The sequence below is a fragment of the Belonocnema kinseyi genome, chromosome 2 (assembly GCF_010883055.1).
Source record: "Belonocnema kinseyi isolate 2016_QV_RU_SX_M_011 chromosome 2, B_treatae_v1, whole genome shotgun sequence".
Taxonomy (NCBI): Eukaryota; Metazoa; Arthropoda; class Insecta; order Hymenoptera; family Cynipidae; genus Belonocnema; species Belonocnema kinseyi.
Window position 1 is genome coordinate 88,650,055 of NC_046658.1, and position 16,055 is coordinate 88,666,109.

The 16,055-nt window shown below is 29.2% G+C and overlaps 1 protein-coding gene across 1 annotated transcript; it reads left to right on the forward strand.

Moving 5' to 3' along the window:
* Positions 1 to 1,258: 1,258 nt before the first annotated feature.
* On the forward strand, positions 1,259 to 15,294 carry LOC117167237 (UNC93-like protein MFSD11). Its single transcript, XM_033352020.1, has 3 exons — positions 1,259 to 1,734; positions 8,090 to 9,028; positions 14,688 to 15,294. The coding sequence occupies exons 1-3, from the start codon at positions 1,591 to 1,593 to the stop codon at positions 15,018 to 15,020; spliced, it is 1,416 nt and encodes a 471-aa protein (XP_033207911.1). The 5' UTR covers positions 1,259 to 1,590; the 3' UTR covers positions 15,021 to 15,294.
* The last annotated feature ends 761 nt before the right edge of the window (positions 15,295 to 16,055 follow it).

Consider the following 16,055-nt stretch of genomic DNA (forward strand, 5'->3'; position numbering starts at 1 on the left):
ATATTTCAGTTCACTTTCGAATCCTAAAAGAAGAATTGTAAACAATAAGTTAATTTTATATTAAACAGTCGAATTTTTAACAAAAAAGTATTAGTTTTTAACAACTTTGCTAATTTTTTAACCAAGCAGGTGCATTTTGATCCAAGAAAAATGGAAATTCTACTAAAACAGGTGATCTTTTAAGTCAAAAAGACAAAATTTCAAAAAAAGGTTCAAAATTTCATCTAAAAATATTAGAATTGACTTTTCAACACAAAAGGAAGATGCAGTATATCTACTAAAAAAGATAAACTCTCAAATCAAAAATAAAATTTGTTAGAAAAAATATTTTTCATTCAAAATAGATTTCAGTTGACTTATCAGCAACACAATATCAATTTTAAACAAAAAGGTTAATGTTCTACGAAATGAGTTGATTTTTTAACCCAAAAAGACGAATTTTTACAAAATAGTTGAATTTGCAACCAGAAAGGATGTCTATTTAAAAAAGTTGCTAAATTTTCAACGAAATAATAAAACTGATAACGAAAAAGATAATCTTCAGGTAGAAAGTATTTGTCAATTTGCAAAAATTACGTACATGAGTGAAGGATTCCTCCCCCTTCTGTAACAAATCCTAACAAAATGTCGCGACCCCCCCCCCTCCCCCATTTAGCTGTTATGTAATCTAAGTACGGTCCCTATAGTAAGTATAAGTTGTAACTTTTTTAAACGAAAGTTTTTGACGTGACTTTACAAATTGGCTTATTAAAATATTTAATTTTCCTTTTAATCTACTTTACAAAAAAGGTAAAGTTTAACAATTATTCAAAATAATTAATTGACGAATTAAAAATTGTTTCACCTCAACTCACTGTGCTGAAAAATTGAATTTTTCTATCACTTTGTATTGTCATAACCTGATTTTTAAGATTACTTGGCGAAGATCAATATCATTATCAGGATATTATCAGTTTCTCATCTCTCTGGATTTTAATAGATTTGATAAAAAGTTCTTGTCTTAATGGCTTAATAATGCACTTTCCGTTAAGCACTGAAGTTAATTTATTGCACTTCTGCCAAATGTTTTCTTCTATTCGCTTCGTGCATAACACCTACTTTTACATTCTACGTTTGAGTGTAACTAATGAACATGCAATCCATCAGCGCCACCAAGTGGAGCGTTTTGAGATTTTTGGTGATATTATTTAAATATGACTAAATGACTACACGGAATGCATTCTAAGTTTCTTCAGTTGTGTGAGTGACGCACCGAGCGAATAAGATCAGCCGCGTGCCCACTTTTTAGAAAGTAATCTACATTTGAACTAACTTACTAGTGAGCTAGCGAGAAACTTAATTTATTGCCGAACATTTTATAGCAGTAAATTCGAGAGTAAATTCTCCACACTCACGTGTTGTAGGCGTAACTGATAAAGCCTCGAATAATTCCAACGATAAGTACTGCAACTTGAACATTCAGTTACTAGTAATTCAACAATAGTCGGGTGCTAAAATTCACATCGTTTCAGTAGAAGCTTCAAAGTTGAAACAATGGATTTGATCTACTTAAAGTAGAAATCGATATTGATTTATGTCAATTGAATAAACATGTCTCACTTTTCAATTTTCACGTGCGTTTCGAAATTCTTTCTAGCGATTGCTGCGATCGATATGAAATTGTTGAATGTGATCATTTTGAGTTTATGTTTTATGTTTTTAAACTCTGTGTATCAAGCAACATCCAACATACAGGTAAATTTTATTCTTTATTCATAATTCTATATGAATTTTAGCAATTTTTTTATCTGCCCGGGTACTGACCCGTTTGCCCTTTAAAGCATACAACATGATGCTTTGATGGATCATCAATCTTGATGCTTTTAAGCATTATTAGTTTAACTTAGAGTTTAATTATTTTTTATTTTGAAAATTAAATACAGACTAAGTAGGAAAATATATTTATAATGTTTGAAATTTGAAGGCTAATACGATTTTAAAAACATTGGAATTTGAAAGTGAATTCAAGAAGAAGAATATCCATTGTTGTAAAATAGCATCCCAAAAATGGTTTCTTTGAGTAAAAAAATAACCCTTGAATTTTCTTCAGAGTTCAAGCGCGTTGCTGTTCCAGTAAAAAATTAATATTTGGTTTACAGGAACGATATATGCTTGCTACTAAAATTAAGATAATTAATTATTTTCTGAATTTTAAAATAATTTATATAGCTTAACCAGTTTTCAAAAAAAAAAATGTATACAGTAATGCAGAGTTTCGTAAAAAATCATTATACATATTTCATTTTTTTATTTCTGAAAACAAAATCATTAAATATTCAGAATGTCAAATTTTGTTGTTTCAATATACAGAAATATGCTGGAAGTAAACATATTTTTCACATGTCATTGTTTTTGTCCTTAACTTTCACTATATACGTAGAAGCTAATTTTATGTGGGCTCTGAAATAAAACCTCAATTTGACGATAAAAACAATGAAATGTGAAATTATGAAGTCAAAGGTGTATTGAACAAAACAAGATCGTTTCAATATTAATGTTCCACTTTGCCTTTTTAATGATGCTGATTAGAAAGAATTTCAGCGTGAGGCTGTTAAATATTTAAATGCGCATTTAAATTAAATAATTTAATTTCATTTAAAAATGTACATTTTTAAATTTAGCGCGGTCAATTGATAAAATTCGAGACCGCTTAATAGAATAAAATTGAAAAAAAAAATTTTTTTAGGGTTTCGTTGTTCTGTGTCGTTTGCCCCTTCTAAAATCTAAATCATTTGCGGTATTAGGCTAAAATTTTGTAAAAACATTTGAATCATCCCGAGGCGCATAAGGGCGCCAAAACTAAAAGTTTAAAGGAGATAGAAAAAATGTCTACCTTTAACGCATTTAATCTTTTTTTTTTTTGAAACGCGAAATTACTTTTGAGCTCATGAAAGGATTATCGAAAGAAAAGCAACCCCCTCCGAGAAAAAATGACCGATTTTGACTCAAAAAGAGCTGCCTCACCTTTTAATTTTTGTACTACAATTTTTTTTGAGCTTTTACTGAGCAAAGTTCCCAAAAATAAAACTAAGAATTCAACGGCCAAATTTGGACAACCACTACAAAATGTTCCTATAGAAATTTGAAAAAAGATCAATCCCCCCCCCCAAAATAAAAAATTCAAATTACAATAAAAAACATTTGTAATAAATAATCACCACCGTTTCGGCATTCATACAGCACCCTTAGCAAGGCAGAAAGAAAAAGAAAAATATACGAGCAGGCAGGAACAGCAACGAAACCACGATGCTCTCTTCCTGACACCCAAGAATCTAAAAAATTAAAACATTTTTTTGTTTGTTGAAAATATATATTATTTATTATTGAGATCTTTAGAATTTAGAAAAGAGTGCCAAAAAATCCTAGTCAAAGGAAACGGGGCACAGTGGTCCAGAAATCGATTTTAGCGTAAAAATTAAGTCACAGGTCGCAATTTTTGAGCGATTTAAAGTTTAATAAAAAATACTTTACATGCAATTTCGCATCGATTACTTTAAGCCAAATTCTCCGTTTCATTGAGTGAAAAATGTGTTTTTAATAAATGTTCCAAGATATCTATGATTTCCTACAATGTATTATTTTCGAAATAAAAATATTAATATACTCAAATATTTATAATTTTTATGAACAAATGAAATTAACAATTAAATTATATTATAATGTTCATTAAGACAACTATTTTTTTTACTAAAGCCTGCTGCAAATTGCTTTATCATGTTTTACACCTGAAAAGGTTTATTCTGATTACAGAATTTTAGCTTTTATTAACAAACTATATAAAGAATTAAATATTCTTTAACAAAAAGTTATTGTTTACGAAAACATCCTAAGAATAACTTTATGTTGTTACAAAACATTTGTTACGTATTGGCACTATGTTAGCTAGGTCGTTTAAAAAAGTTTTTTCTTTCCAAAAATAAGAAGATTAAATAATTTTCTATATGTATAATTTTTTAATAATATATTTTAATTTATTAAATTAAATTCGAATAAACCTTTCCATCCAGAAAATAGTATAAACATATTCATAAGAAGTTTTTCCAAATAAAAATAATTTTTACTGTGTAAACGTAAAAATATAAAGAAATTATTTATTTAAATTGTTACTAACAATTAGAGTTTTTGATTTGAAATATGTAAATAATTCCCGCAAGGTAAAATCATAAAGTCTTTTGTAAGATGTATTTGTGAAAGAAAAAGAAATTTTGCTTTAAGAACATACGAATATAACGTAATTTTTATGCTATTTGTTAATAAAAATTGATATTGTTAAATTAAAATAAAACTTTTGAGCTAAATAGCAAAGAAAAGTCATTCGCAGCAGGTTTTAGTAACAAACAGTATTTTTCTGTATGAACATACGAGCAAAATGCAAGTTTCAATATAATTTGTTAACAATTATTATAAATATTTATACATAGCAACATTTTTCATTTCAAAAGTCATTGGAAAGTATTTGAAACGTATTTTCATAAAGATAAAATATTTAATATCAGGAAAGTTCGATAGATATATATATTTTATCAAATTTGTATATAGCAATAATTTTTTTGCTAACAAAATTATTATTTAATTCTAAAAGTCTAAATTGCTTGCTTACACGAATTAAATCAACATTATTTATTTAATTAAAAGAAAGTAATAAAATATTTTTATAAATGAAGATTTTTTAAGTAATGTTTAAAGATTTTTAAAACTTTTGTTACATTTCAAAATAACAATAATTGATAAAAATGCATTTGTGGATGAAAGCTTTTGGTTTAAAATGTGCACAGTGTTTAAAAACAATTACATAAACCGTTATCAAAAATTGAATTGTTAATTAAAAAAAAAAAATGAATAAACCTGTTTTTACATAAATTTTGTTTTAAAACATTTTTATAGAATTATTGTTATTTTACGTTCAAAAAGTCATTTTAAAAGACCTTAAACATTACAGAAAAATTCTGTGATAAAAATGTTTCATTGTTGTAATTTTAATAAATGAATAATATTTATTAAAAAACAATTTTCTAATTATTTAAATTCGGGAATTTTCCTGTTTGCATATTTTATAATTCGGTAATTTTATTAATCCGGAATTTTAAAATTCGGTAATATTATAAAATCTTTGGAAATATTATTACACCAAAATCGCGGTTTAGTAACAATGTCGGGGGCTATTGCGCAATCTCTGCATGTCCGCGCACTGCGCTTTTCCAATACGTAATTCTACGAGTCTGTAAACCAGGGGTTACTGAAACGCGGCTCTGGTGTATTTGGGTATTTTCTGATTAGGGAATTTTATAATTCGAGTATTTAAAACCGAGCTAATGCTTGGATTTCTTTTCTATTTTGTATTAATTTATCACCACTCTAATAAGCAACATTAATAATAATATTTAGATTAATTACATTACGAACTAGTATTTAAGAACTGTTCTTCAAAAAATAGCTATAATAAAAAAAGCAATTCTTCAATTCAAAACGCTCAAAAATTAAGAGGAATAACTTAAACAACATGAAATTCGTTGAAATTTCTTTAACTCATCTATAAATCTATGTTATGAAAAATTAAGTCTTCCGTTAATAACTTTGAAGTTGGCTTTTGGCCAATCTTGGTGATTTTCCAGCCGACTGTGGGCTGTCATTAAATAAGAGGAAGGGATAAGGTGACGAGTAAGTGGGGAGACATGTGTGGGAAGGGGAAATTTGAAAAAAGAGGAGCGAGGGCAATGACAGATCGAGGGGAATTCGGTTTGGTGGAAAAGAGTGTATGGTGAAAACAGTGGACAAATTTTAAGGTTCGTGAAGGAGAATGGTCGGGGAGAAGGATAAGTGTACAGAGAAAGGAAATGGTTTGGATGAAAAGCAGGGTGCGTGAAAGGGAATGGAGAATAGATCATTTTTATGATAGGATTGTAGAGACAGAGGGGGATTAAAAGAGAGAAGGAGAAAAGAAATGAGAAAGGGTTGATTTGGCGAGGAGCTGAAGTGGGGTAAAGAGAAGTAGTGAGGTGAAGACGTTGTTAGTATCTGATGTATTTGGTTTCAGTTGAAATAATAGCTTTAAATGTTACAGAATAGTAGTAGGGGAGCGATCAATGTAAGGGGATGGGAAAGGGAAATAGATTTAGGGAAAGGTAGTCTGTGGGGAAGTGTGTCTTGATCTGTGACGAAGGTTCATGGTATGATCAGAAGAGAGAGGACATTATATAATGAGAAGGAGTGCGATAGTAGGTGAGGAAGGGCGATTTCCATTTAATCGCGGTGTACCTGGTCGTCTTACCCTCTCCACTCGACTTCTCCTTACGTCCCTGACTGAGGGGACATAAAAATGTTATAGTTTTGAAATCAGGAAATTGAAAATATTATGTTCAGAATCTATGTTTATTTGCGATTCCAACGATATGTAACTTGCAATTCAAATATTGAACTTAGACTAAGTTATGGCAGATATTAGTTTGTTTTGACCCTGACTGGATAGCATTATGGAATTTTCCGTAAAATAGTTGAAAATGCATCAGTTTATTTGGTAGAAAATTCGCCTGTTGAAAATTTAATGCTCATCCGGTGGAAGTAATGCTCTTATATTTTCCATATTATAATCTACTATAATAAGAATATTCATTTCAATTCTATTCCCTAGAAAGTGAAGTTTAATTTCCTTTTAATCAATTGCCCTTGTGTTTAATACACTAGTGTGGCCCTTATTTTTCAAAATCATTTTTTTTCAACCCCTAGTACTGTTCGATTGCTCAAGAATCGACCATCATTTTTAACATTATAAAATTATTGCGTACGTCTATATGTGTATATGTATACTGAATAACTTATATTGTGCACTGTTTTGTTAAGGATTCTTCTTTCTGGTTTAAAAATTCAAGTACTTGGTTTCAAGTATAATATTCTTCTAGACAGTTGGGTAAAAATCCGTTTGCTCTATTCAACTTTAAAAAGGCGAATTTTCTATCAAATAAACTGATGCATTTTCAATTATCCTACGGAAAATTCCATAATGCTATCTAGTCAGGGTCAAAACAGACTAATATCTGCCATAACTTAGTCTAATTTCAATACTTTAATTGCAAGTTACATATCTTTGGAATAGCAAAAAAACATAGATTCCTAATTTAATATTTTTAATTTGCTGATTACAAAACTATAACATTTTAATGTATGGCATTTTATACCTCATTAGGACAAAGGGCCCCCTGCTGGCAAAACCCGGCACAGCAATCTCGCTCAGTCAGGGACGTGAGGAGAAGTCGAGTGGAGAGGGTAAGATGAGCAGGTACACCGCGATGAAATTGATACTGCCCGTGAGGAAGGAAGGGATGAGAAAGGGATATCATTGTCATATGTAATTGGATTCAATTGAAATTCTAGATTAAAATATGTTATAAAAGGAAAGTAGGAGAATGGCTTTGGGGAAAAGGGAAATGGATTTTGTGAAAAGCATGATATGCAGAAGGATTAAGGGATGTATGAGGGAGGAGGTATGATCATAAAAGAGAGGAAAGAGTCTAATGAGAAGGAGGGAGTGGGAGAGGCAAAAATGAGTGGAAAGATTAGGAGTGTTGGATAGGGGATTTTGGATTGTAAAAGCAAGTATAAAGGGATGGGAAAAGGGATTATTGATTGTAAAAAGAGTCTGATGGGATGGAAAAGGTGATTTGGTTTGTCAAAGGAGTCTACGAGAATAGAAAAGAGAATTTTGGATTATAAAAGGAGTTTGAGGGAATGAAATTTAATAAGAATATAGTCTTTTTTCAAAATTGTAATATTCACCAGTTTATCTACGTCGGCAAATTAATAAATAGAGGGCCCGTATCAAAGAACTGGTTATAACTTTCTGGCACCTAGAGTGGGGGCCCCTGAACTTCGCTTAAATTCAAGCGGGAAGAAAGTTACTCAGCGGAAGAAAGTTATAACCAGTTCTTTCATCAGTACGCTGACAGAGTATGCAAATTATATGAATTAAAAAGTATACTAATAATTCGAATAATGAATACTCTTTCTCTGATGTTACTTTTTAGTATTCTATTTATAAAAACTTTGTTATTTTCAGAAAACAATTTTCGACCGAATTGCGAAGGAAGATCCAAGTTTCACTGGAGATGGATACATTAGCTTATCTATTGGCAACGCTGGCCTTTCACTCAGTTATTTATTAACACCATCATTTGCCCTGGTTGTCAAAAGTCGATTAGCTATTTTAATCGGTTCTCTATCCAATGCTTTTTATATGTGTTCATTCCTCTGGCCAGAAGTTATTTTAATGTACTCAGCGTCAGCAATTCAAGGATTAGGTTATGGCTTAGCTTGGATTGGCGCTACACAATACATTGTAGAAAATAGCAATTCCACCACAGTATCACAAAAATTTGGAATATTTTATGGCATCAATCAACTCTCCAATATAGTGGGCAATCTTATAGTTTACTTCTCATTCACTGGAACAACATACGACAAATCCACCAGAGAATTAATATTTACCATACTCGTTATTTTTTCTGTAATTAGTGTCGTATTTGCGATATTATTGAGAAAGCCACCGCAAATAGAAAAAATCTCCATTGAACCAATTGCAACAGTGACGAAGGAGATGATTCCTGAGAATCGAGAAATTTTGAGAAAGACTGTTAGTACACTAAATTTGATGATGGAAGGCTTAAAGAGTTTGATTACTTTGATTATCACAACGGATATCAATTTATTACTTCCAATCTTCGTCTACAGTGGTTTAATATTTTCCTTCAACTCGGGAATATTTACTGCATGTGTGGGCTTCACAAAAAAAATCAGCAGTTCCCCGGAAAAACTGATCAGTGTTATGGGAATCTGCATAGGATTTGGAGAAATACTGGGTTCAATTTTTTTTAAATGTATGGCGTCGAGGGTAAAGAAAATTTTTGGATTAAACTGGATTATTACCATGGGAGTATTAACCCATATATTTTCTTTCATACTGATATTGGTGAACTTACCGGATGACTCTCCATTCAAGGTATTGATCATTTGCATTTTTAATTTTCTATCACGTCTTATGGGATCGTCTATTACTTACCTAAGGTTTTTTGGAGAAAGTGGATCTGAAAATCCTTACGAATCCATAAATGGGGAAGAGGGGAGGGCTTTTAAAACAATTTATTTCGTAAATTTCCTGTTTCTAATTATTTTTTTAAATATGCTAATTGAAGCCTGTTTAATTGTTCATACTATTATGTTTATACTTTCTAAATTTCTTTTTGTTGGTAAAAACGTACTACCCTAAATTTTCTTTTATTCAAAAAATGGTCTAGAAGTTTCGCTACATCGTTTTAGGTTTGAAAATTAATTTTTTTAGGTTTCAATCTTTTTTAATGCAAAAATAAGAATGAAAATATTTTTTACGGCTAAAAATGATTTGTTATCCATTAAGAAATACGATCTAAATTTCATAAAAGAACAAAAAATGTATGAAGATATTATCAGACTTGGAATACGAAAATCTGGTAATTTCATTAAAAAAATCTGATTTTATATCAAGTGTTATTTTCAGAAATTAAAAATTTCATGAAATCGATAATTAATATTAATAAAAATGCATAATTTATTGTATTGAAATCAATCTTAAGTAACTCTCTTGCATCTTTTTCCAGGTTAGTGATAAGTTAAAATACATTATAAAATACTATAAGAATACTTTTTGGGCTAAAAGTATCTTTAAGCCTTTATTAAAAAAAATAGAAATCTATGGAAATTAATTTTCAGATATAAAATTGGATATCTGAACGTCTAAATAAGTTTTTTTAATGAAAACAATTTGATGGCTGTGATGTTTTATTAAAAGGAAGAAATTCAGGAGGTAGCATTTGCATAATTCAAAATATGAAATTTTTTGGGGTATCCTAATATACACGTAATATTATTATTTTTTTATTTTTTATTTAATTTAATGTTTTACATAATTGTATGCGTCCAATAAATATAGAGGCTAGGATTTCTTACAATCTGTTGCATGCTTTTAATGAAATCTCCTGGAATCCCAGGAAATTTTTGAAAGAGGTTGAATTCCGTTGAAATTGACTTAAAATGATTTAAATTGTATTAAAATTGTTTGAAATCCCTTGAATTACTTAAATATTGTACGTGGTTTCTTGAAACCCTTTTAAAAAAATCCTTGAAACTTCATTTTTTTTAAATTATACAAAATCTTGTACAATTCGAGGACATGCTTTAGAATCTGTTGAAATCTTCTAATAGCCGTTGAAACGCTTAAAATCTTTGCAAATATTTTGAAATCCCCTGCATTTTTTAAGATTCTGTAAAACCCATAGAAATTTATTTAATTGTGTACAAATTTGGGTAAAATGCTCTTAATTCCTCGAGTATCTTACTTGATCACTTAAAATCTCTCTAAACCGAATGAGCTTTCTAGCAATCCCTTGGAATCCTTTTAAAAAATAGTCAAAATCTCTTAAAATTCTTTGAAATTCGGTGATATTTTTGAAATCCCTTAAATTCCTTTGAAATTTTTAAAAATCTCCGAATTCTCCTTAAAATCTTTTATTATATTCGCAAATCCTTATGAATTCCATTACATCTTTTGAAATCTCACGAATTCCTCTAAAATTCATTAATATGCCTTAGAATCTTTTGAAATCATTCAAATCGGTTAAAGCCCTTCAAACCTTCCCAAATCTCCTGAAATCCTCTCTATTCGTATGAAGGTCCTTTTTAAAACCTTAAAATATTTTAAATCTTGTAAAAATTCCATGAAAACCCTGAAATCTCTTGAATATCGTATATCCTCACTTGAAATTGCTCTATAACTATTGATCTCTCTAAAACTCCCGTGAAATCCTTTGAAAAAACTTTGGAAATTCCTTCAAGTTCTTTGAGATTCAGTTAAATTATATGGAATCCTGAAAATCCATTTAAATCATTAAAATCCCTTGTAATCCATTCATATCACTGTATATCCCTTGAAATATCTAAAAATGATATCCTTTAAAATCTTTTCAAATATTTTAAAATTCCCTTCAATCTTTTGAAGTGTTTGTATAACCCTTAAGATTTTTCAAATCGTCTAAAAATTCTTTAAATACTTTAAAAATATTGTGGTAATCCCTTAACTTTCTTCAGGATTCCGTGACAAATTCAAAATCCCTTATAATCCTTTGAAATCAATTAAAATCTCTAAAAGATAGGTAAAATCCTGGGAATTTCGTAAAATATTTCGGAATATTACAAGATACCTTGAAATTTTTGAAATCCCGGTAATATTAATTGGGATTTTTAAAAACCATGGGAATCTCTGCGACTCTTGAAATTCCTTAAAATATTTAAAAATCTGTTAAAAGCCATTTTCTTCCTAAGCAGAAAAATTATAGATAATATAATATTTCCGCCTAGGTCAAAATCCCTTAAAATCCCGTATAGAATATGGAAAGTGGAAATCCTTAAAAATTCCACTTATCCTTTTGAAATCTTACGGACTCCACTAAAATTCGTCGCTTAAAATCCTTCTAAAACCTAATCCCTCAAAATTCATTAAAAGCGGTGAAAATCCCTTAAAAATTGATATTTTAAAAACTGTGAAAATTGTTGAAATTTCATAAAATACAGTGAACTTTTGCGGATTTAAGGGCTGTAAAAAGTAAACATTTGAGAATTTTAAGGCTGGAGGTACCCCCATCTCTACCGTGAGTCGCCGTGTTTTTTTTTGTTCAAGCGACGTTCATTGGCTGCGCCGGCCTTGTATCAATGCGCTCGCTGTAAGCAAGTGTGCGCATCATGCATGTCAGTGTTCCTCAAGTGTTTTTGTTGACGTTCGACGTGAAAATATAACATTTCCTTGAAATATTACAATTTGCTAACTAAAAACAAGTACAATAAAATCAAAAAAAAGGTGGAAATATCAGGAAGGTTATCATAGTTGATACATTTTGAGATGGGAATGTATACGCCTTTTTTTGATAAAATATTCCAAACGTAAAAGAACGTTATAATGGTCTGAATAGTAATATTTTCCAAGTGTAGAATTCATTTGCGCAATTCTCTTTCATCCTTTTATTGATTAAATGGCTTTTCAATTCACGAAATACAATCAAATATCTGAAAATTAAGGTTAAACTACCTGATCGTGATCAAATCGATCTGCTACAAAATTCACATGACGTCATGCTAAAATAGTCAATTCAAACCAACGAGGGCTTCCTACTCTTCGTGCCTTTTTTTAATTGGTCAGCCACTGACGCAGGCAAGACTGTACAGGGACCGTGGCTGGAGGTGACGCAACTGCGCAATTTGAAACAGTATCTTAAAAAAGTTCAAAATCTTCTAAAAACCATCAAAATTACACGAAATCCCTTAATTTTATTTTAAACTTTTGGAAATCCGTCCAAATTCCATAAACTGTCTCATGAATCTGTCTTTTGAATCTTTTAAATCCGTTAAAATTATTTAAAAAATTGTACCAAATCTTTGCAAATATTTTGAAATCTCGTCCATTATGTTAAAACATTTGTTTAAACCCCTGTAATTTTTTAAATCCTGTACAAATTTCTTAAAATCATTTGAATGCCTTTAATATCACACATAATTTCTTGGAATCCCTTTCAAACTTTTGAGCTCTGTAGAATCTGTAGAATCTGTAGAAATTCCTTTATGTTATTCCTTAAAATTATCAAAATGCATTAAAATCCTGTGAAATACTTTAAGTTCCTCTAAAATCTCGAAAAATGGTTAAAATCTTTGAAATTCCGTGAAATTTTCAAAATACTGCGAAATCCCTTGAAATCATTGAAATGCGTTTAAAATTAATTGAAATTTTCCAAAAACGCGAGAATCTTTCCGAATCTTTTCAAATAATTGATAATACTTTACAATATTTTAAAAGCCATAAGAATTATTTAAAATTCCTAAACCTTTTAAAATATTCCGAGATCCTGAAAAATTTCATTATATCTTTTAAAATCTTACAGTATCCTCTAAAATTCAGGCATATACTTAAGAAGTTTTTGAAATTACTTCAGATCCGTTAAAATTCGTTAAAATAAATTTAAATCTTCACAAATTTTTAAAAATGCCCTGGATTCTTTTGAAGATTTTTTAAATTCCTCAGAATTTTTTTAATCGTGTTTTTTAATTCTTTGAAATCCTTTGAATTACTTGAATATTGTATGCATGATACACTGTAATCCTTCTAAAACAATTAAATTCTCTGAAAATCTTTTGAAATCATTTGAAAACTGTGAAAAAAAAACTGTAAAACCTTAAAATTATTTGAAATTCCATGAAATCATGGGAAATCCATGAAATCGCTGTAATTATAAAAAATCCATGGAAATTTCCCAAAATCGGTTAAAATCCTTAAAATTCTATTACATATTTTGAAATATCATGAGATACCTTGAAATCTTTAAAATCCCTATAAAATTTATTTAAATATTAAAAATCCATCATAATATTTTGTTTACATAAAGGCGCTTCAAATGCATTAAAATTCCTTAAAATCCATTCTAATATTTAGAAATCCCTAGAAATTCTATTCAATGTTTTGAAATCATGCGAAATCTTAAAAACTCCTTTAAGTATATTAAAATCCCTCAAATTCTTTGAAATGTTTGCAAATTTTTGTATTTACAATGATTGAGCTCTCTGGAAATCCCTTAAAATTATGTAAGATTCCAGACAATCTTTTAAAATCCTTGAAATCGCGTGAAATCTTCAAAATTTCTTATAATCTTCTGAAATCCGTGGTAATTCCTTAAAATCTTTGGAATCTCTTTACGATTTACTGAAACCTTTTAAACCTCTAGGAGTATTTAGGAATTTCTTGAAATTTCTTTAAACATTTAAAAATATTTTTAAATCTTTTAAAATCTATAAAAATTCCTTGAAATCCCTTACAATCCTTATAATATTCAGGAATCCTTGAAAATTTAATTAATCTTTTAAACTCTTACGAAGTCCTCGAAAATGTATGAGTATACTTTAGAATATTTTGAAATCTCTTAAAATTCTTTAATATCCCGTAAAATCATCGAAATTCCCCCAAATCTCTTAAAATTCCTTAAAATCTTCGAAATCCCATTTCATTCCTTCCAATTCTTCACAATTAATGAAAATACTTCAGCATCTCGGGAAAACCTGTAAAATCATCTTGATTTCTTTTGAAATATTTCGAAATTTCTTTAAATTCCTTAAAATCTCTTAAAATTTCTTGAAATATGATTCAGCTCCTTGAAGTTCCATAAAGTCTTTTATAATTCCTTGAAAAATTGAGATTCTTTCTAAAATTTTTTTAGGTTTTCTCTTCAATTTCTTGAAACTGTTTCAAATCATTTGAAATCTGTGAAACCTTACGTCATCCTTTGGAATCTTTCGAAATACCCTCAAACTTTTGGACTACCTTAACATCTCTTGAGATCTGCTGGAATACTTTAAATTTTCTGAAAATTAAATCTTTTGAAATTCCTTAAAATCTCTTAAACCCACATCCCCCCCCTATTTTAAAGGGGGAGAGTTTCTCATTTAGTCTACTGCCCTTAAAATAGGGTGAGGGGATCTAAGATTTCAAAAATCTTACGTAATTAATGGATGTTCCCTTAACTATCTTAAAATGACTTTAAGAGAAATAAAAAATCCGAAAAATCTAAATTTATTTATTAATGTTCCAGGATACAGAGAATGTGAGTTTTATCTCACCATCGCCAATCTTAGCAATGATTTCAGCATTCACCCTTGGTTTTGGAGATGCTTGCTTCAATATTCAAATTTTTGCTTGTTTAACTTCACTTTATCCAAATGACAACGTCGCAGCTAATTCTTATTACAATTTTTGGCAATCTGTCGCTATGTCAACATCATACTTTTATAGTAATTATTTTGGCCTGCACCTGCAGCTTGGTATATTGCAGTTCACAGTGATTTTTGGAACAATTCTTTACAGCATTATTATCTACAAGAATAAGACAGTGAAAAATATTGAAATGTCTTCTGTGAATTCATGACACTGTATGTTCAGGTTAATTAGAAAATTAGATAAGGTAGGAATTTTCGGATTATATATTTCTTAATTTATGTAAACTCTTTTTTATCTGACTTTGCAATGAACTTTGTTTAGTGCCGCCAATCAAAAAAGTTGAATTTCCATAAATCATGGTATTTTTTCATAAAAAGTATTCCATAAATCTCTACTGTTTTCGATTGTAATAACATTTTCAACCAGTCATAGTAAGACAAGATTCAATTGCAAAAAACATCGCTAAAATAATTTTTTTGATTAGAAAACTTTTTCATCAGAAATAATGTTCTTTTTTTTTTTTAATTATGTCTTTGGTAATACTATTTTATTTCTTGAAACCATAGAAAAAATATTTGGTATGCTTTTTATAACGACTGTAAATATTATTTTATGACATAGCTGCAGTAACTTTTAAATAAAAATAAAATTTTGTTAGTTTACAACGAAAACGATGTCCTGTCGAAGTTAGACAATTTTGTAAATAATGTGTCTTTTATTTGAGTGTACTAGGGTAATTAGTTATAAAATTTTGTAATAGAACTAATAAGTATAAAAAATAATATAAATTTTAAGTCTAAAATAAAAGTTTTCAGATTCTTTAAAAATCTAAGAAGATAATTGTGAATTTGTACTCACCTAGACATCAAATTGTACATTCCGTAAATAAAATTGTGTGGAATTATTTTTACAGAAAATATTCGGTCTCTTCAATTTTCTAGAAATTTCCCGTTTTATTTTTTATCAAAAAGTATATTTTAAAAATCCGGGATTTCTTATTAAGAAACATTCTTTAATAAGTTATTACACACAAAATTTTGAAAGGTTTTAAGCTTGATAAAACTAATTTTATACCAAGAAATTACATATAAAGAAGATGGTAAAATTTAAATACTCAAATGTGCGCAATAATTCTTAAAAATTATTTGATTGATTGGATTTGCCTCCAAAATATCGTTAAAGTTTTTAAAATAGTTGAACTATAATTATAAAAGCACAACTGAAAATTCTCGATCCGGCAAAA

What these genes read in the sequence shown, in the direction of transcription:
- LOC117167237 (XM_033352020.1), top strand. Translation starts at nt 1,591, where the DNA reads ATGTCTCACTTTTCAATTTTCACGTGCGTTTCGAAATTCTTTCTAGCG. An exon ending in AAGCAACATCCAACATACAG is followed by an intron (nt 1,735 to 8,089) that starts GTAAATTTTATT and finishes TGTTATTTTCAG; the next exon opens with AAAACAATTTTCGACCGAAT. An exon ending in CGGATGACTCTCCATTCAAG is followed by an intron (nt 9,029 to 14,687) that starts GTATTGATCATT and finishes TTAATGTTCCAG; the next exon opens with GATACAGAGAATGTGAGTTT.